General features: G+C 34.7%; 1 protein-coding gene across 1 annotated transcript in view; it reads right to left on the bottom strand.

Annotated features, from left to right (window-relative positions):
* Positions 1-22,836, bottom strand: part of SPATA17 (spermatogenesis associated 17) — an 89,636-nt gene that overhangs the window by 39,366 nt on the left and 27,434 nt on the right. Inside the window, exon 6 of the mRNA XM_054630204.2 lies at positions 13,409-13,532. Within this exon, the coding sequence (XP_054486179.2) occupies positions 13,409-13,532 (124 nt within the window). The remainder of the gene's footprint in view (positions 1-13,408; positions 13,533-22,836) is intronic.

Genomic DNA, 22,836 nt, shown 5'->3' with positions numbered 1-22,836 from the left:
ATACTGCTTTTTCAATGGTAGAAAAGTATCTGTCTTGGATATTACCCCATACTGTGATTTCAATATTTTCCCCACCTTTAGTCCATAAGAAAATATGTAACACTCCAAATTACCACAGATTACAAAAAAGTACCTCTTGTCTGCAGGGAGAATAATATATTTTTCTGTACCCATGCTCTTCAACACTAAGAAGGACCTCTGTCAAAGCCAGATTTCAGGACTTCATTTCCAGGAACAATTTTCTAAAGTGACAAACACTATGGGGAAATCTGTGCTAACTGTTAAAAAAACTTAAGCTGAGTTATTTGCAGTACTGTCATGCTAACTTCCACCTCAATAAGACCAAAGAAATCTCAGGAGGGGATTCTGCTAATAGCTTCTTACTGACCTCCTTACATCAGGCCCTTCTGGTAAATGGTGGCCCAGTGGTGAATATGGCAAATGAGGTGTGAAAGCAGAGATTTTTTTTTTTAAGACGATGGTTCTGACTCATCAGGGAAAATAAAAAAAAAAAAGAAAAAAAGAAAGAGTGAGAAAGAGAAATGAGTTATACAATAGATGTATTTTCCCCTAGAATTCTCTGCCTCAGACCTTCCATCATGGAAACCCAAGCGTGACCTGGAATATTAATTGCATCAGGTCAAGCATACTGGCAAATGTACCATTTGTTACGCAGTCATCCTTAGTATTACGTTAATATTTTGAATTCTTCTGCATTTCTAACACTCTATCATTTAGTTTCCTCCCAATCATTTTCTTATCTTTATAATTAATGCTCAAATATAAAGGAAGAAAAAATCATAAGGAAACAAATATTGATTTAATAAACATTAGCAAGGAAAAGATTTAGGGATTTTATGGTCTGAATTGCTTCCACCACTAATGCTGTATTTACTCAGTGCTAAAGAAGATCCATTTTTGTCTTTTCCTGTTTATCATTTCGATACAGAGAGCAAGAGTTTACTCTTTCTATCTAATATTTTTTTTTTCCAGAATAAAAGAAGAAAATTATTAAGGAGTTTCCTTGAAAGCTAACTATGAATTATGGCAGCAGCAAAAGAAATTGAAAGAAGGAAGTAACAAAGAAAGGAAAGAAAAAGGTGCAGGTAGAAGGGGAAAAACAAGGCTGTGTTGACCATGCTGGACAGTACATCGGAAAGACAGGTGATCCCAAATGGTATAATAAATCCTGAGCAGTTTAGATTCTGAAACTTCAATTTATTAATTATTTATTTATTAGTCTTCTTTCGTACTTCTTGGCTGAGCTTTTGAAGTCTATGTAAAAAATTGCAAACCAAATATGTTCTAAGATACAGCACAGCTATTGTATTGCAAATGATAATACACATGCAAAATTAAAAATTGACAAAGTTGAGCTGAAGATAAATTGCAAGGATTAAATCAATAGAAAGTGTGTTCTGATATATTTACATATTTTTACTGTAACTTAACTAAGCAATAATAAAGACATGCTCTGTTTTAATTACTTTTTTCATATCAACTCTGAATGACTGAAATAATCAACATATATCATGAATATAAATGTTTAATTTAACAGTCATTTAATCTTGAAAAAAACGGCTTTGAGGGAGGAAGCTTGTGCAAGTGGTTTTCACAGTAAGAACCTAAGTAAAGTGCTACTTTCTCACTCTGGTCTTTTAAATAGGAGTTAAATGAGAAAGAAAAGACTTCAACAAAATAGGCACTTAACTTGAAAATCCTTTCTTGCTCCATTGTATTTTGTAAAAAAACCTAAGCAAGCTGAGAGGAGAGGTAAGAGATCTTTAAAAGCCATAAAAGTAAAAGCATGAAGGAGAGCTGTGAATGAAATATTTGCTAGAGATGGGATTGCTGAATCAACACTGACCAGTGCACTTCATCATAATTATCAGGACATACTACTGCCAGGGGATTTATAAAAATCCCACTCAGCAAATAATTGCCCTGCTGTTAGGAGATAGTTGGAGTGTTAACACACTGTCACAGTCCAGCGTTTAGTAAGATATTCAACATTCAATTACTCTTGCTGAGAACTAAAAGGAAACATGATCATTTCTCAGCTACTGCAGTTATGCTTCCACATGAATTCCAGTGAACAATCCTGTTAATCCCCAGATATAGTTTCTCTAGCAGGGAAAAGAAATACCTTAAAACATTAATGATTCACAAGGAAATAAATGTTTATATAATGCTGCAAAGATGTCTGTAAAAGAGAAGGAATTTTGAATTTCTAAATAACTAGCTTTTTACAGACTTTCAGAATATTTCATATTTAGTGAAAATAAAATGCCAAGACTTTATATGAGATTTGTTTTAGAAAGAATATCTATAAAAATCTGTAAACACTGTTCTAGCAACAAGTATAAGACTATGTCCATGAATTCAAATTTGAAACATCAAAATATTTAAGCTTCAATAGAATGTATTCTACTAGCAGCAATCTGCAATTTTTTAACTAATGTGAACAGAGTTTTGTATTAACAATTAATAAATACATTGTAAAGTTTATGCAGCTGTTGGAAAAATACCATAGTATGGTTTAACATTCTGGTTTGAGATAAAACTTCTTTACCATGCCTGACAATAGGAAGAATTTCACCCAGCTTTATAAATGTAGGTTGAGTTCTCACTGAGCTAATGCTACTCCTCAGGCCTGATCCTCTAATCCCTGAAAAATATACTCTCAGGAATTTCATCTAAATAAGAACCAGAGGACCTAGCCTGTTATTGCTCCTAAGGTATTTTACCTTTCTTTGAGACACTGCTTTTAAGAAGAGACTGAAGAATTCATAAATGAGTGATGAGTAGCGTATTTTCTTTCAAGTGGGATTAATTACCTGTCTTCTGCTTAATATATATTCTGTTTAAACAGAGTAATAGAAACATTAATTATTGTTATTCTGCCTTCAGAAAAGCTTGGTTCAGTCCTTTTCATCTGTGAAATGTTTGCTTGATATTAAAATAATAGTGCAGTCACAGTTTAAATGCACTTGTATAAGTAAACCAAGCAGCAATTTTATGGACTGTACAATGAGGTGTTAAGGAAATATTCAAGTCCAGTATCCTGGCCACAGACCATAAAACCAACCTCTAAACATGCAAGGCACTAAGTTCAATTGCAGGAAACAACACTGCAATTGAGTATCCAAACAGGTACCAACTGCTTGGTCATTTAAGCATCAAGACAAAAGAGAAACATAATCTTCGTTTACTGCATGAAATATTGTGGCACAATATCCAAAACACAGTAGCTCAGCAGATGCAGAGGCATCCCAAAAATGCATCCACCTTTCATTGATTGTCTCTCTGACTGAGGCTTACTCTGTCAAATCTAATTCTAACGCAGGCTCTTGATGACTTGACTAGATCAGGGATAATAACTTGAATGAGTGAGTGATGGCATGGGAAACAATACTCTTATGATAAAGACACAATACAGGGACAGCACATTCAAAGTTCTCTTACTCTCTTCTCATTTGACTTCTGATTTCAAAACAAGCAGAAAAATACAAATTATTACTGAATGGCTTTATTTTAAAAGCAGGAACAGGAAATTTCATTTATTGTTAAAATTTTCTATTTAAGAAGTGCTAGGCTGAATATGGGATAACGTACAAATTATAAGAATCTCTGAAAGAAAGCTGCTTCTATAACCACCTTGAGTAAGTGGGAATTAAAGACCTTAGTCTGAAAAATAATCTCTGAAGGTAAATTTATTTTTCTGTGTCTCAATAACTGCCTGTAAACACACAAACAGTATTGAGGCTACAATAATGTATCTTGTGAGAAGTTTTCAGAACCTTAAAACACATACCTACAAATGTGATATTACTTACATCTTTCAAATTATAATTCCATCCATTGTCACAATGGATTTTCTTTCTACAAAAAAATCTACTTGCAATTCACTCCTTTTCTAACTAGATTGAGAAAAATCCTTCTAATTACACCACTTAGACTCTTCTAATTTGTAACATCAGAAGTTACCTGCAACATATCAGAAGAGAGGAGAAGCTCTTTGTATCAGGTAAAGATGGAAATCACATAGAGATTTCCTTTGTCAAGGACATAATTGCTAAATAGAGAATTGTTTTACTCCTCAAAACTGCATAGGTGCAACCAAAACAATGTAACATTCTTTTCCTTGTGCCTTATGTCTGTTGCATTGTGCTTACATGTGAGTATTCCCACACAGACATATATGCTGACAGATTTATTAAACAGTAAACCTATGGGATTAAGCAATGAGTAAAAACTCAGAATGTGGCAGAATGTTTAACAAAGCAGCCTAGACCAATAAACAATGAGGGGAAGGTTTAATGAACAGTCTTGTATTGTATAGGGAAAGAATAATCAGGGAACAGAAGCATGTTAGTCTGATTACTAAAGGTAGTCAGAAATTAGTAGAAAAGAGTGAAATAATCAGAAAAAAAACCCCAAAGACAAGGATTTTATTAAAAGATTGTTGAAGTGGAAAAACTGAAAACAGAGCAAACAACAGATAGAGGGAGATGTACAGTGTTTGTAATGTCCCTTGCAGGACAGATACAATTCCCAAATTAACAGTATATATTAGATACTAAACAAAAGCACGGAATATGGAATAAACAATGGAAGTAATGAAAGAACTTTACCATTATGCTATTCTGTTGCCTAAGAGCTGAAAAACAAAAGAACTGGTGTGTGCATCACTCATCTTGAAGTCTCATTAAAGCAAGGATACCATCAGTGCCACTTCTTAATCAACAGGAAGGTTTGCTGTTGAGACATGCATGGTATTTTATCTTCATGACTTCTCCCACGCCATTCCTAACCTCTCTCTTATGCAATTATGTCTTACTTAGCATGTACTTCTCCTAATATAGGAGAAAAAAATTACCTGAGCAAGACCATAGCTCACACCAACTTGGTTAAATACCAGATGAACTACTATGCATTAACCAAATTTACACCAGTAACTATTTCAAGAATGTCAGTGGAGTTCCATCATTTCTGAATGTAGCTTTGTGAACTATTTAGCTGATGTTGTGCTGCACTGTGATTTCCTTGCAGTATAGATTCTTTCTTAAATGCTTTTACCATATCCTACAAACAGCCATCATTCAATATATAACTCATTCTTACCGGCTTTCTGACCCTGCAGCAATCCAACCCTTTTGCCACCCCAATTGACAGTAATACACAAAATGTGGTCATGTTTTTCTAAGATCTCAGCATGTACACTTTTTGATAGATCACACAGCTTGTCCTTTAAACTCTGCCATTAATCCTACCCACAGGAATTGAGTACAAAGTTTGTTGTCTAGAAAAAATCCACACAAATAGGGATTATGCAATTCAGATGCCGAAAAAGACTGTTTGAATGCAGGGACCTTCTAGCTAGTGGATTTTTAAATTACTAAGGCTGAAATGCTCAATGCTATAATACATGGTAGATACAAACATGTCACTCTGTTAAAATGTCAAGCTTTGTGTGATATGGCTAGTAACAAGCTCTTCAGAAGAATCTCTGAGAAATATTGCCATATCTACGGGGACAAATCTTTAAAACTAAGTTTGCATAGGATCAATCAGAAAACAACACTCAAATTTTACATTTTATTGTGTATTAAGCTCTTTCTAATGAGAGATTAATTTTTTGTGTAAACTCTCATTTCTTGGAACAGTTAACCAGTTATCAAAAAAACTGAAATTATTTTACAGCAGGAAGCCTTTAGGAAAAATAGAGTTTACAATACTGTCACAGATAATGTTTAAAAGTTCATTCACTGACTATCTTTAAAGAATGAGAAGTGAGTATCTTGTTTTCTAGGTAGTGGGACAAAAGGAGAAATTATTGATTTCTGTTGGAAATACTTTCACTTACCACTTGTGCTAGGCTGAGACTTCAGAGAAGAGTGAATGGGAGGGAAGTACTTTTCACTGACACTGGGAAGAAACACATCTGAAATAGTTCACATCCATGCATTTTGCATAGGAAATAGGTTATGGTATCAGCAGACAGCACTTCTTCCATCCTCTAACCATAGTTACCCATTTCTGGGCAAGAAGATCACCACACTTACAATCTTAGTTTTGGCTTTGACTGTACTTGTCCTCCCTAGAGAGATAACCACTATTTCCTGGAGAACAAAAATGTCTGATTGAAAAGAATATGAGCAAAACTGGAAAATCTATGGAAGCTGTAAAGTTTGTCACTAAATTATTTTCCCTGTAGGTGGAGACCAAATAGATTCTGAAGGTGTATTTTGGCTTTCAGCTCTTTCCCTCTTTTTTACATCACCATGATAGTGTGTTGAGTAGCAGAATTACAGTTCTGTGTTCTCAAGATTAGTTATCCCAAAGGGCAAGAGCTGGACTCAGATTCTAAGAGAACTACAGATTTTTGATTGTGTGTGCAAATCACTTAAAGGTCATTTTTGGAATTTTGAGCTGGCATTCAGGTACAACGTCTTTCAGAATCACAAACAGCTCAGTTACTGTCTTATTTCAGTTTGCCTTACTTTGTCCTTTTTTATGACAGAAACGTTAAACAACACGAACTGAGATACCTTCCAAGTGAACTGAGATGGTGCGGACAGTGCCCCATGAGGCACAAGATTGGAATGATTTTCCTGGAGTGAATGCCTGTGAATAGAGTGATACATCTGGCTTCCAATGGGAAGTGAATACACGAGGAAAGCTTGTTAATTGAACATACCTGTCACAAGTACTGTCAGAAGGATATAATGCAAATTGTGAACCCTTTGGAAATCATATTTTATAAAAACAGAATACTGCAGCATGAAGTGCCTCACATACAACTCCAATTTAAATGTAGCTGCAAACCTGCCTGAGAACTAAGAAAGCTCACCCTCTTTAATTTAAATTGGATTTTTCGTGGTACAAGCTTTGGAAAGTATTCAGAAACATCTGACTACTTGGCAGAGAAATGATGAGTGGATATTAAACACCCATGGATAGGTAGGGATGTTCATTGATTGGGGCACCTAGAATAAAAAAAAAATTGACTATTTTAGTTCATCTTCAAGAAGTATTAGTATTATAATGAATGATAATTTCATCCCCTGAATGTTTTAGAGACAGGATAATAAAATTACAACAGTAAAGAGGGAGGAAATAAAATGTAAAAGGTAAGAGCTAATTTATTCTTCATGCTAGCTCAGTCCTTGGCCTTTCCTGAACAGACACTGCCAATAGTAACAAATTATGTATAATCATTTTGTGATGTGGACTGTTCACTCGGGACTAAGCTCAAATGACCAAACTTGCAGCCTTGTCTCTTAAACTGTGGATCTGGAGATCAAAGGCTAGGGCTTTATCCACTGAGTCCTCACCTTTATAAGAATAAAACTGCCAGCTGTCCAGAGACAGAGTGGATGTCAAACAGTGTCATTTTAGACCAATTGTTTTTCAAGTTCTTACAGGACAGCACATTAGGTTAGAGGCATATTAATCAGTTGTGTCTCCTGAATATTCATTAACCTACTCCATGAAGGATTTTGTGGCCTTTTTTCTTTCTCACTTAGAACATTAGACATTTAGACCTGAATAAGTGCAGTAACTTCAGCAGAATTAACTCCTGATTTCCAGTAATGTGAAAAGAAGACAAAGGCAGTCAGCATAATGTTTATGAATTGCCATCTCTGTTGACAGGAAAAATTCAATACATGACTACTTTAGCATTGAATAGAATTTGCATTTAAAATATTTTACTCTAGGAACTGACAAATGCTAAATAAATATGGAAAAATTACAAATAAATATGGAAACAATTGATAAAAGTGATATTTTGAGATCTACAATAAATACAGAAAATCAAAATGAAACTGTTCTTAAAAACAAAGGAGGTTTTTACTTCCTTTATATTCAAAATCCCTAATACAGAATCCAGAGAAGTTTGCTGAAAGGTTCCCATTAAGCTAAAATGGAATTGCTTATGGAGGTACACAGAGAGAGTAAAAATGGAAAATTTTGGTTCTCATTGCTGATATTAGAACTTTTCACTGTTACTCCCTTGGAAGTAACTCACAGCAAACATTTCCTTCTTCCTCACAGAACATTATTTTTAAGGTGGGGTTTTGGGGCTTTTTTAAATGTTTTCTATAGTGCTAATCTATTAAAGGGGTACTTTCTCACATATTTATATCTCCCTGGAAAGGATCATCTTAGTCAAGACTAGTTCCATTCAAAATACTTTCTTATTTTACAGCATCAGCCATAATATCCTTACAAGTAATTCTTTACAAAGCATTATTACAATGACAATAAATGTGGGCCAGTATCAGCCACATACTACCCTGACTCAACACACAGATGGTGACACACTCAAGCAGGCACTGAAAACCAAACTACTGTGATCCAAAAAAGAGAACTCGTGTCTTGCTCCTAAAAGGAATGCCATGGTTTCTAAAACTTCTACAATGAAAAGGGCCTAGTATTACACATGGACTTTGTTCTTCCCTTGCAGGTCTAAATTACCAGGTTCTTATGAGCAGTATCTGTTCACAAACTGCCCAAGGACACCAGGAAAAACTATCACCTTGCTAAAGAGGGCTGAAAAGTGATGGACTTCAGTGTTGCTCAGAGTGGCAGAGGCAATCCCCAGAACCAGATGAATTGGTGGAGAAAGAATAAAGCACTTCACAGTTGCATATTCTCCTGTGGCAGAATATCAGAGACAGCAAAGCTGTGAAATGAACATACATGAGCAAAACAACACTGCAAGCAGAATGAGTGAACCTGATCTTCCAAGGCAGAACAACTTGGGAGCTAGTGTTAGTGCCAGATTTCTTAACCCACTCTCCCTGTCTAGGTTATTCCTTCTCTTGGTATTAGGAGAGGCAGGAATTGAAGGAATATGGAGGCAAAAAAAACCCCAGCTAAATATTACGAAAATAGAAGGTTGCATAGCTAAGAACTACAAGTCCTTCAACTACTGTTACCTGGAAACTGAAAGAGTATTCTTGACAGTAATAATATTGCCCCATTGCTCCATCTTATTCCTCTACCCTAGGCCGTGCTGTTGGCCACTGTCAAAAACAGGATGCTTGGCAGAAAAGCCTTAAGTCTGATTCAGTCAGGTCTTCTAATTGGGGGCCAACAGAAAGGAAATGCTATACAAAAGTCAAGAGTAGACATACACACATAACAGCATGATTAATTTTCTAAGGTCTCAGTAGTTAAAGCATTCAGATAGAACAGAAGCTCCCAGAGAACAGAGGAGCAGCATTAGCTCATCTACTCTCAGCATGATTTATCACAGAGCAGGAGGTGCAGCTTTAGAAGAGAGGCTGTGACTCAGTCTACCAGCCACAGCAATGATAAGCTTAAGCAATGCACATGTAACATCCCACTATGAACAATGTACAAGTATGTTCTTCAGTTGTGTGACAAAGCTTTCAAGATTTTGCAGATCAAAAGAAATTTGGCCTCCTGGAGTAATTGTACATTTATTTTGTGTGACAAAAACTAATTGTGTTTATCTGTTTAGAAATAAAAGAAAAGAGAAAAGATAATTAAAACTCTTTTACCTTACCAGTACTGTTTGCTATACAGTAAAAATCTATAAAGGGGAAAAATCTGTTGCTCTGCTGATCCTCGAATCCTCTCCTCAGTGACAGGAGAAAATGTAATAGCAGAAGGCCTTTTCAGCTGTGGCACTTGGAACACAGTTTCCACAGGGCTCTTCTCCTGAACTCAATACTTCACAGGATACCACTTCTGCTCTGTATTTCAGTTACCGCTGGCTTCTGCTCCCCGTCCCACTGTGGACTTGCAGATGCTGATGCACCTGCTCCCACTCACAGAATCACCTCAGCATTGCTGCTTGCTCTGTCAGCAGATACTAAAAACAACACAGGTCTGCATTCTAGCTTGATACTGGATCTTTGGATTTAGACTGTCATACACCTGACTCTCATCACCATTGTAAGACAAAAACCAACTACAAAATTTCTTGAAAGGCTGAAAATACCAATGACAAGAATCATGCAACCACATATTTCAACACAAGTGGGCTCTTCATCCCCATTTCTGCAAAGTGCTATGAATGTATTCAGTGCTTTTCTCCGTCGTTGACTTTAAAGGTCATTTGTCAGCACTTGGCAGAGGATGGCCCTCACTACAAATGTTGGCCTTGAAAATATGACAAAGAGCAGAAGTAAGAACCTGTTAATTATAGTGAAGGTTGTTAATACAGAAAAAGGAACTACAGGGATATATAATAATAATCTGCATAGGTAAAATGTTTATAATGGAAAACCATATTTAATAAGTAGTTTATTTATTAATGACAGTTTGGAAAAAAAGGGATCATTACCACTGTAGTGGAAATAGCATACTGTGATTCTGGGGCTAATAAGAAAAACTTAATTATTTTAGTTTTCATGTGTCAATAAGAAATCACAATTCAGTTCATGATAAAACAGGTAAAAATGATGAAAACAATTTTTTTTACTGGTAGGAAATTATGAGATACACTCTCAACAAAGACAAAGACTTTTTTTATTATGCTCATCATAAAGTCAAAATTTATCAGCCTGATAAGGTAAAAAACACGTAAGAAAAGGATTGTGTTATATAAAAAATTTAAAACCAGAAATACAGAGAATCCTATTTTTAAAATTGAATTTGGTTTGGAAGCCACAAAGTTGTCACCACATAGAATTATTCCTTGCTCTATTTTACATAGGAATCTCTTGCACTAAGCAACCCGAAAGTGGTTTTTCTTTAAAAAGTAACAGTTTATGAAAGAAATAAATGCTTGAATAACAATTTAACTCATGAAAAGGACAAAACACTAAATTAATCATAGGCCATGCTATTGCATCCATACCAGACACCCCTGTAGATTCCTGACATTCACATTCTTCAGATTTACTTCTTGAAAGTAAAACAATGTTAGCAATTAGGAATGGGGCAGACCTTTTATACAGATAAAGATATAGACATAGATATAGATAAAGATATAGATATATAGATATATAAACACACTTCTGAGATGTTTATTGTGGGCTTCAGCTTGGGAGAGAAGAATGAAAATTGACATGCCTTTCTTAACAAAAAATTGAGGAGCAACAACTTCTTAATTATTTTCTGTCAATAAGTAAACACCCTTTTCTCACCCTTTTTGCCTCTATTAAAACAAGAATATTCCAAACTATAAGACATATTTGAAACAATTATTGCAAATAAAGATTTTTCAATGCTGTCCATATAACCTGCCTGAACACCTGCAGCCTTGATGCATGAGGTGGTTCAGCTCCACCACTGAATCTCAGTGCATATGGCAGGAAGGGGAGGAGAACCAAACTTTGGCAGGTCATCTCTATAGCTTACTGGGCTTTAGGTAATGCATGACTCTACAATAAATCCAGCTTATCAATGTCCTCTTTTCATTTGCTATGTATCCTGCTTACAAATGATATGTTTTCTTAACTCACTCAAAAGTGTTGACTTTTGCTGCCTGTGTCTACTGAGATGTGAATGATCCTTGCTCAGCAATCCAATTAACTGTTCTTTAAAAGCAGCAAGATGTAGCTATAGCCAGGTCAGAAGACCAGACATTTAGAGAGCAAAATGTCAGGCACAGAGCAACAAAACAGTAAATTCTGCATGAAAATAATTCATCCTGTATCTTATCAAGATATCAAATTCTACAACTACGTGGACTTGTGGAATACAGACTTCACAGTAAGTAGTTAACTTCAAATATATCTTTGATGATTTTCAAGTTTTCTGTAGGTTTTGCATTGATTTACATTTACTAGTGTTTTGAAATATTACCTGCAAAAGAAGACAGCTCTTGGAGCTCAGTTCTCTCATAAAGAAAAGCTTCTGTGTTCTCTGAGTCTCAGTATGCACAAACCATTCTCAGCAAGCAAAACCAAGAATTTTTTTGTTCTGCTAGCTGAATTCTAATTCTGTCAAATTAGTAACCAAAATTCATCAGACCATAAGAGTTACTGGTGCCCTCTACCAGCAGTCCTCCACGGCTGAAATGAGGAACTACTTGCCAATCCTTAAAAAGTGTTACAGCCTGCTAAACCTGTATCATTGGAGGTGAACTGAGCTTACTAAAATCTTACTAGATCACAAGTCGTTCCATGTCTCCAACCTGACAATTTTTGTACTCTGGGTAAGCATATTAAATGCATGTGTTTATATAAATTGCACTGTTCAAGAATTCTCAATTTTCTACAGTTTAAAACAATATAAAACACTGTGCAGATTATTCTTAATATCCTAGATCTACATGTGGAAAAATAAATTATAGTGAGCTAATTTCAGTCATTAACTAGCTTCCTTGTCTAATAGCCATTGAGAAATTTTTTATGCTATTTTTTAATTATATTATAGTATGCGTTAAAAACAAACAAAAATTAAACATAATTTACACATCAAGTTTTCATAACTGAGATCTAGTTAATCAAACCACATTTCTATCTACAGAATGTATCACAAATAATTCCCAAACAGAAGGGAAGATTAAATATTTTGTCATTAAGTGTAATAGTATTTTTCCTACATTCTTTAGGATTAGCAGTTCTTAAACACAGATTATGACTAACAACTTTAAAAAAAGCAAGCATTAAGTTCATACTAATATTTCATGTTAATTTCATATCTGTACAAAGAACAATCAGCCGCCAAACACTTATGGAGACAAAATCCTTTTATTTTTTTATGAAAGTTTACAAGAGGGGACTAAAAAAAAAGGCAAACCCACAAGCTTTACCAATCATATCAAATTTATATTAGATACATCTACTGATATGTTTACCTGTCTGTAGGAAGCTGTTTAAAGCAGCTTCCATAAGAAAGTTTGGAATAATATACCAGTAATACTGATACAAAATGAATTAATAATAATATTTAAGATGTGTTAGGCATTTTTGAGTGAAAACAATCATGCTAAATAAGCTGATTCAGGAAGTAATAAGAAAAGCTTTAACTGAAAACCCACATTTACAATCTCTCCTAAAAACAAGCAGAACACTGCACCAACCTAAGCATTATCTCAATTAAAAAAGGGGGGAAAAAATGAAATCCCTTCTCAGCTTAATAACTTGTTAGTTCTTGACAAGTGCAACAACACAACAATAAGCCAGTCAAAATGAGTTTTTAAAGCGAGGTTATGCCCTTCATGTTGTGTTATCACAGTGGCAGATCAAACTGCTGACTTGGACTCTTTCTGCCAGCAGTGCTGATGCTGCCTCTATGAGCTACTGTCACAGAATAGTCATGGTACCTGCTCTTGCCTATAGAAAAGCACTAAATTGAACTCGAAGTAGTGTCTTTGTGATATCTTTTCAACAAGTCATGTCCCATTCAGCCTGCTAGTTTATCTCTGTCAGGCTGGGGGCCCAAGTGGTTTGCATGAGCTGTCAGGGACAGGTCTACCAACCTGCTCAGTGCTAAGGAGGTAATGCATCTTTCGAGCTTGGTATTTCTTTTCCTTTTCTTTCTTTTCCAGGTCTTTCATTTTCTCTTCATTTTCCTTCATATCTGCATATTCTTGAAGTTCATACCTGTAATAAAATAAGTCTGCTAACTATATTATAACAACAAAAGACATGCTAGTCTTTTATTTTACTTTAACCCTTTCATAGCTTCACAGTGTTTTGTTCTTATATATTGGCAGTATACTGGCACCACTGGAATGTAAAATTACTGTTCTTTCAGTTCCACAGCAGTAGGATATTACATGGATATAACTAAGAAGAAACAGGATTAAAAGGATCAAAATTAGGAGCAGTATCTAGGTTCACATTGCTTACAGCTTGATAAAATATTATTCATGTAAGTCCTTTTATTTGCCTTTAAGTGTCATTTTACTTTGAATTTCTCTATGTGGAAGCTATTATAATACGAATATGGGTTGTTCACTTCTGTTTCAGCTAGTGCCTTGCAACACCTCTTGATCTGCAGACAGGAGAGATTTTATGGAATGAGAGAGGATAACAGACATGAGATAGGAGATGATATTCACTCCTGGATCCTTGAGTAAGGCTGAGAAAATAGGCACAGAGGAAAACGGGATGGGAACCTTTCATGCACACAATGTCCTTAGGAGGAGTTTCCATGGCATTGGGCTCCTTGCACAGGTCATTTCTGCTCTGGTTTGATGGGAGCTGTAGAGGCCACCACAAGAGCCAGGAACTGAACTGCTTCATGAAGCCCTGCACAACAGAGGTGTGCAAACGCACAGGGCCATCTAAATGTGTGAGTCTGTGCAGAAAACCCGTTCATCATAAAAGAAATATGGAACTATACCTAACACCAGGTTTCAAAGAATGGAGAAAATTCATTATTTCAACTGAATGTTTACAGGAAAACTTGAACAGAGAATGGGCATAGATTTCCAAATTGGTGGTGCTTTTTTTTTTCACAGAGCCAGGCTTGCCATAAATTATGCAAACAGTAAGAGTGAATTAATATTCTATAAGAAACAAAATCCTGTGCTATTGTGCACAGTGCACGTGTATAGAATTTTTTGACCCAGTTAAAAAAGGTTAGTTTGATTAACATTTGTTAATTTTGTTATTACAAAATGGCTAGTTCAAATTAACCTGTGTGCCAAAGAAACCAAGCATATTCAGTCAAGCATTTAGATTGCTAAAAAGTTTAATTAGGTGAGTAAATTCTAGTCTTTATGTTTTCTAGTGTGTGTATATACAATAAAATAAAAAGAAAAAATATTATTCACATAACTAAATAGTCATAATTAAAATATTCCAGCAAAACAGATTATTTAGAGAGGTCCACATTAATAGTCTCAAAGCCAATGAGTACCAAATAAGACACGGTGAGGACATGGGTCAAATCATGTCAAAATATGCACATGGGCAAATTTGCTGATATGAATGATCCCATGTAAAAGTAATATTGCTCCCAAAAGTCTTTTTTTAAGATTGTTACTCAGACTTACTCTTAATATTTTAATTATCTTTAAATTAGTTCATCAAAATATATGAAAGAGCAATAATTGGTTTATGAATATGAACACTTTGAAATCACATTCTTAAATAAAAGTTGCAGTGTAGAACTTATATTTGTTTCATGCTACCTTTCAAGATTTTATCAATTAAAATAAGTAAAATATTAAGTAATTAAACATTTTATTTCAATTGTAAAAGAAAATTAGAATTAAATGGAAATACAAATCAGAAAAGATGCACAGGTGAATCTCTGAAAATATTTTTTGTAGCAGTTTACTGTTAAAGGCTGCTAATACAATATTTCATACAAGGTTACTTATGAAGCACACTGACGTTTAAAAATCACCATGCTATGCTTTTGCAGCAGTGTAATTTTTTTCCAACATAAGATTAAATTGCAAAATAAATGAATTACTTAGAGTGGCATGGCCCCCATTTTGCCACCCTTCTCTTGAAAATTGCTTATTAATATGAAAAAAGAATTTGGAAAATAGCCTGTTTTACTTTATGCATAGCGTTCTGGGGCCTCAAAGCCTGCAGAGCCGGAGTAGCTGCACATTTTAGATTGTGTTGGCAAGCAGGGATGATGACCTTTCTGACCTGCATCTCAAGGCTATTATTAATCGCTAAGTAACCTGGTAAAGCCAAACAAATTTGTTTCCATTGAAAGGATCTCTATCTGTGTCTGAGAATTTGTGCTGTACCAAACAAACCTCATTAACTGTGTCCATTTTTGACAAAGAACTAGGTGTTGGAGAGATTGGCGACCTTTCTTTGTCCTCAAGGTACAGATTTCAGAGTCACTACATGTAGGTACATAAGCATTTTTTACTAGGAAACTCTTTGTTCTATATCCATCAATCCCAAACAAATGAATAAATAGACAATACATATAGTATCAACTTTGTTTTTTATTTTATGCCTCTTTACCTTCAATGTCAGAGTGTATGGTCTGTGGTTTACATATTTAATACTATTTATTTTTGATTAAAGAGCCTTCTATTCAGCTTTAGTACCCCTATCTACAACTGGTGAAATAATAATCAACATTGTTATATACTGAGGTACTTCTTCCTAACAGTGAATATGGAAGCTTTTTGATTTAGAACACAACTGGTGATAAAAACCCACAAATAATGTCAAAGATATAGATTTGTATTGCAGAAATAATGATAATGGGATGCAAAATGCTTCCCGTTGTCATCAGTGGGAATTTATCAGATTGCTTTGAATGAATTATTAATAATCATTACTTGCTGTAATTAAATGAAGTCTAAAATACCTGTTGAAGTTCCATGTAATTCATGATCTTTTTAGACAGTGCTTTCACGATGATCATTCCTGAATATCACATATCCTCAGTAATATTTGTACCATAATCCATGTAAAAGTTCGAGATTTTTTAAGGAGTTACAAATAATTTTCAGCATACTTTTGCAGCAGACACATTTTGTCAGTTGCAAATTCTAAAATATCTCTATCAGGCAATATACTGCCGTGTACAGTTGTACAGAACATGCAGACAATTCTGTCACAGGGATAATAGCTCCCAGGATGATTCCCTCCTGAGAGGCAGTACAAAATAAGTGGTATGTAGCAGTTCAAACATTGCTTGACTAGAAACATAGATATTTTAGCATAAATATAGTTTCAAGCTATTTGAACCTGAAACTTTCAATTCTTTTATCATGCTTTCAAGCATTTGAAAAGGAGCAACAAAAGCAAAGAATTTAAAGCAGTTAGATATGAATATACTATTTCACACATTAGCAGATTAATACTAACATGTCATGCACTGTGCAGGGGTTTCACTGTTGCCATACAGAAAATGTGTAGAAGGATAAGTGATACTAACATAAACTTAACCTTCCAAATACAGCTAGACTTCCACATAGCTTACATGGAAATGTGTTCATTGGGAAGTTTCATGCTTGGGCTCTTCTACACATGCGCCTCCCCAGAGAAAATAAATCCAAGTTCTATTAAAGTCAATAGGAAATCAGTGGAAATTAAATGATTTTTGGATTAAATCAGTACATTTCCTGCCAGTCTTCTCTTTGTTTGCAAATATGATGGGTTCATTGAGCAATCTTTTCTTGAGATGTATGGGTATCATCTCTGGGACATTATGAATACTAGCTGTGATGCATGACACTCTGTGGATTCTGGACCAATTTTGCACCAGGATGAACCTTTCCTAGTTCACAGTGAGGCAGAAGGCAAATTGTTTGACCTGCTTTTTTAAAGCTTCAGTAAATTTTGCACCAGAAAAAGAGTTGTGTAACTGCAAAACATGTTTTAGGGTATTTGATAATCTTGTTCTATTTTTGCAAGCAATCGATCTGTTGCATAGTTCATAGTTGCATACTTTTCCAGCAGTACTGAAAAAGTATTGCTTATTAAAAAACTCAAAAATTGGGTAATTATTTTAGCACATAATCTTTTCTTTATCTTAAAACCTATCTCAATATATTAACAGCATCTATTGCATCTTCCTACAAACCTGGCTTTCCATTTAAGTTTGGTCCAATCAGACTTTCTTCCACACATATTTTTATGGAATAGCTTTGTAGGAGAATTATGTGGATAGTTTAAAAAATGTAATCTTTTATCATGGTCTGAAACTTATTAAAGAAATCAGAATATCAATGTTTACTACAGCAAGTTGAGGATGCATTTTTTTACCAAAAACATGAATATAGTGGCTAACACAAAATGTGTTGTCCTTGTCATAGGGAATGTTTCATGCTTTTGAAAATAGGGATAGGATTATCAACAGATGTGCTCAAAACCCACAATTAAAAATGATCTTGTGTAACAAATCTGTTAAGTACCTACTGAATTGTTAATGATAAAATTACTTGCTCTATATAGTTCGAAAATAAAAAAAATTCATCTGACAAGGTAACTTATTGTTATTCTGATTCTTCATTATGCAGTAGGCAATGGTGTTGGTTCCTGCTATGAGATGCAAATTCAGTTGACAGTGCTCCTGCTGTCTGTATAAAGGTTAAGAATACACATATAATATTGTTCCTGGCACTTTTGGAAAGGTCTTCAAGTGATGGTTTCAGTAATATACAGATTTTAATAATTCTGCATGGAACTTCATCAGTTTACAAATTCACACTGACCTATATTTATTAAATTTATCAAACTATTGCATTCTGTTTGCATTTCCATTGGCATTCTGTAGTCCTTTGGCCAAATAATATTACAAAATTATTATATTAACTAAAGGAAAGGGCATCCCATAAAAAACAATAATCAGTATAGTTGCCTAGAGTATCCAGAAAAAGTATTAAGTTATTGTGATTTTAAACAGTTCAGACACCAAATCATAAAATTCCTGCAACAGAAGCAGTAGGCAACCTTAGCATACGAGGAGATAACCTAAATGTATTTAATCTTCCTGACTATATATCATTCTCCCTGCTCAAATACAGAATATGGAAGGTAAAATAAAATTAGTGAGACAATAATTTTTAGTATACCACTGCATGACACTGGATTTAATGTCATATTGGTGTAGGTGAGAATGGAATATAACCTGCCATGATAATATTGTTTGACTTAATCGATTAAATTTAGGAAAACAATGAAATATATTTATAGACCAGCCTAGGATGTAAAAATAGTTTAGAGAACCCTGTACCTTGAAGGCAAAATTTTAACATAATACACATACTACATACTTAGGTTAGCTATGTACCATCAGCCAGCTTGCTCATCCTCAACATTTTTCTCATGTTTTAAATGAACCCCTTCAGATTTAGCAAGCAAAACAGGTAACTCTCTTTTCCTCTCTACCATGACATATAGTCCTGTGTGTATCCTGACAGAATTCCTTGACCAAAATATTTGATCTCAAGTTGCAGTTTGATAGATGCTCAAAGCAGCAGTCAATTATTAGTGGTACAAGGATCTTACTGCCTATGAGATCTACTACAAATAGATGTCCAAAATTCTTACTAATTTTAAATCTGAATGTTTACATGAATTCATTCAACAAATTATTCCTGACACTCTTTTCAAGATCTGGATGAATATTATTGCTCTGCAGTGGATGTCCCTGCAGTGCAGTGAACAGGAAATATGACTCCTTAATATGAAAAAATTAAAATAAATAAAGCCAATGTGTAGATGTATGAAAACACCCTGTATCTCCTATTAGTATTTATTTTACAGAAAGAAATTCATAACACCTTAAAATGCCATTATAATTAGTGCATAGTAGCACATCATCTGTCCATCTCCCCTAGTAACATAGTGTACAGTGCCAATGGAATTAAGTGACACAGCAGTTCCACTGTCAAGGTCCACAGTGATCAATATACGATGTTGGAAATGTGATGAACGTGGTGGTGAAGGGCACAGAGTGAATGAATACCTTGTGCAGATCAGGAGATCAGGGCACAGCATGTACCAGGCGATAGGGAAGAACAGACGGATGCATCCTTCTTATCCCTCCAATTTCCACTGCTGCACAGTTACTCAAGTGAGTACAACAGCCTTTCAAGCTACTGTTTGCACAGGCAGCTTAGAACTAAAACCAGAGTATTTTCCTAACCCACTATGCAGGATCTTCTAATTAAGGTTTCAATAACTACAGAGTTTTTTCCTCACATATACTAAAAACCTAAATTGTTTCATATGTAGTCTCTTGAGATTATTTTATTTCCTCAAAATGTGTAAACTTCTAGGTTTAAATGCTTTTCCCTTGTGTATCTATATCCTTAAGGCAAATTTACTTTATCCTCATTGGCAGCAGAAAATGCTGTGAAGTTAAAAAAATTTTTGTAAAAGGTCCAATCTAAACAATGCTTTTTCAGCTTAATTATTTTGATTTAATTAAACTGCAAACCCCACCTATTATGGATGTGGCATAAGAGTAACTAATCACCAAAGCCTCTGTTGGCAGATAAACCAGATCTGAGTATACTGGTTCAACTTTATTTATGCCCAGGTCTGTACTGAAAAACCTAACAGAAAAAATGTTTTCACTCAATGTCTGTTTGCTATTGACCTCTTCATGAAAAATCAGCCTGATTGATTAATTTTAATAGTGAAATTAGTATTTGGTGATTAGCTTAAACAGTGAAATTAGTATTTGAGGGTAACAAAGCCGATCTGGCCCAGAATGGATAACAAAGCCCCAACACAATTTATTCTGACAGCAGTTTAGCAGCAGTGGTCATTTCTAGCACAGTGTCAGTGCTAAGCTGCTAAGAGAGCAGTCATGCTCCTAATTTTTCCTGCAACATATAAAAGAGGATGTCTAACCAAAGCCAAATACCATTGGAAGTTTTCTAGTGAATGTCATGTGAAAGTATCTGTTATCTTTTGGCACTGCAATTCCCAGAAGACTATATATGCTACCATCTGCACAGTAATAACTAGAGGAAAGCTCACTGCTATGTTTTGCTACAGTTAAGCTGTTCCCAGTACTGGAATGAACTCATTTAAGCTAGCTGTTATCTCTCTGCTGCAGTGCAGTACAATGTAGACATATCTGTACTTCTTTTACTTTAATATATGGTACTTGGCAACATTTACAATATTCAACATTATGTGATTTAGAAATCAAACATGACGTTATAGCTTCTAAAGGTCATCAGCTAAGTTGATTTTCCTTCTCAGAGTATTATGAAACAATTTGACTGAGGTCTACTCACTAACTCACATCCCTCACTTACTTTCACATAGAAGTCTGCATACATTGATAAATAAAATGGTACACTTTGTCTATATTAAAAAGGTTTTACAACAGCGAGATATGGAGAGCTTTTATGTAATGACCTATTACGTATGGCAGAGAGCAATGCCAAGACTCGCAACTTCACAGTGATTTTCGTGGTACCTCATGGTTTTCTCCATTTTATATTAAGGGAATGGTGTTACCACTTAAGCATCTATGATGTCATTTTTACTGAAGCATAAAACATTATGAAAGACACAGTAAGTTAATAGTTTTATTACATAGCAATTGTAATCATTTTGGAAGAGATATGACACATTTTTTTTTAATACAGCAGTACTACTTGTTAGTATGTGATTTCACAGCAATGGCTTATTGCCAAACTGAAAATATCAACTAGATCCCAATTTGCAGAAGTGTTAGGAAATCTTCTCTCTTACTGTCTTGAAAACTTCAAATTAATCAACACCAGAAAAAAAAAACAGGCATTTTTAGTATGCCATGCAAGAAATTACACTCGGAATTGAAGTCTGTTCTCTGAAATTTTGATTCTACCTAATAAAATGAGATTACACTTAATTTTAGATTTCAACTTCCAATTATACATGTCTAAAGAGTACATCCAGTATATTCTGTAGTCTAGACTCAAGCACATAAACTTCTGGTGAGAGTACTAAATCTTTCCTGAGGGGCCAAACACCATGCTGTAGATGCTCGTGAAGCCTCCCCACCAAGTACAAGCGGGCAAATGAGTGCTGCATGCTTTGGGTGCCATGCAAGCTGAAAGAACAAATCACTTTGTTAGCAAACAGTTCATTAATTGGACAAAAATAGAATAGCCTACTTGGAGAAAAGAGGTGGAAAATTCTGCTTTCTTGAAATCCTTTGTTTCTTGATTTGTTTGAAGGTAGCAGGAATTGTGAAGTTCAAGGTAAAACATTGGGATTTGGCTTCAGAGTCAAGGATAAACCAGTTAATGGACTCCTGCAATTATCCCTACAAGGTGAAGAGTCTAAGGAATTTGAAAGGGGTATAATAATAAGTAAAATTTTCTCACAGTTTAAGGAAAGTCATGCTAACCATGTGAAGAATTATGGCTTTTAAAGGAGGTATTTCAATCAGGAGTCATAGATATGAAGAAGCTCTTTCACGTGATAGAAAGCATTCATACAAATGAATGCATAAACTGACAGAAGCAAAAATTTTTTTTTAATTTCCTAGTCATCATAACTGAGTTCTGATGCTTAGTATTTTAAAGGACACTTGAAGGTCTGTGCAAAATGGTAATAAAAATTATTTTAAGCAGAGACAACAGCTTTCAATGATCTCCGTTGTTTATGTCTAGCACACTTTTCAGTCTAGTAGAGCTGAATATAACAAGAAGTAATGGTTCAAAGATAAAATGAAACTGTTTCAGTGGGGAACTATGGGATATACATTGAACACCAAGGGTAATTAACTCCTAGATTAGAATTAGAAGGGTACTTACTAAATTTTGATATATTTTGATGTTACTAAATCAAGACTAGATTGTTCAGTCAAAGCTTAATGGACTTTTTATAGATACTGCTATAAATTGGATATTGAAAGACATCATATTGGTGGTAGACCTGAAGTCAGACAAGATCGTCTGATTCCAAATAACATTGTTTTCATTATTACTAGGAAAAAAAACCCACTTTTTTGTAATTACTCACTACTGTACTGTAAAAATTTTTACTGTAGACTGTAAAAATAGAATACAAATAGTCTTTCTGTTTTCTTCTCTGAGTGACCACTTCAGAGAGTTAACTCTCCTTAGATAACAGAAAAGTCTATAATGATTTAGAGAATCAAAAAACAACTAAGACAATTTTTTAATCCCCTTTTTTCCCCATTTTGGACACTTTTTCTTTTAAAGCAAAACAAAAATGTGCTCAGAAGATACTGTATACTGCTTTTTATCTCATGCAATTCTATAATATCTCATGGGACATTATAGGATACACCAATATAAAGCAAAGGACTGTAATTTTCCAATGGAAAAAAAAAAAAAACTGAAATGCCAAAGAAAGATCAATAAGCCTTCACATCCTCAGACAAAAACTAAACCATGAACTTGGAAAAAAGCAGTGCATAGTCACCACACTTCCAATAACAAAAACCACTGAGATGTGGCTCATTTTAAAGGTCTTCATTGCTGTAGTTTCATTGCTA

Source organism: Agelaius phoeniceus, chromosome 3, assembly GCF_051311805.1.
Source record: "Agelaius phoeniceus isolate bAgePho1 chromosome 3, bAgePho1.hap1, whole genome shotgun sequence".
Lineage (NCBI taxonomy): Eukaryota > Metazoa > Chordata > Aves > Passeriformes > Icteridae > Agelaius > Agelaius phoeniceus.
This window is presented reverse-complemented; position numbering and strand designations above follow the sequence as displayed.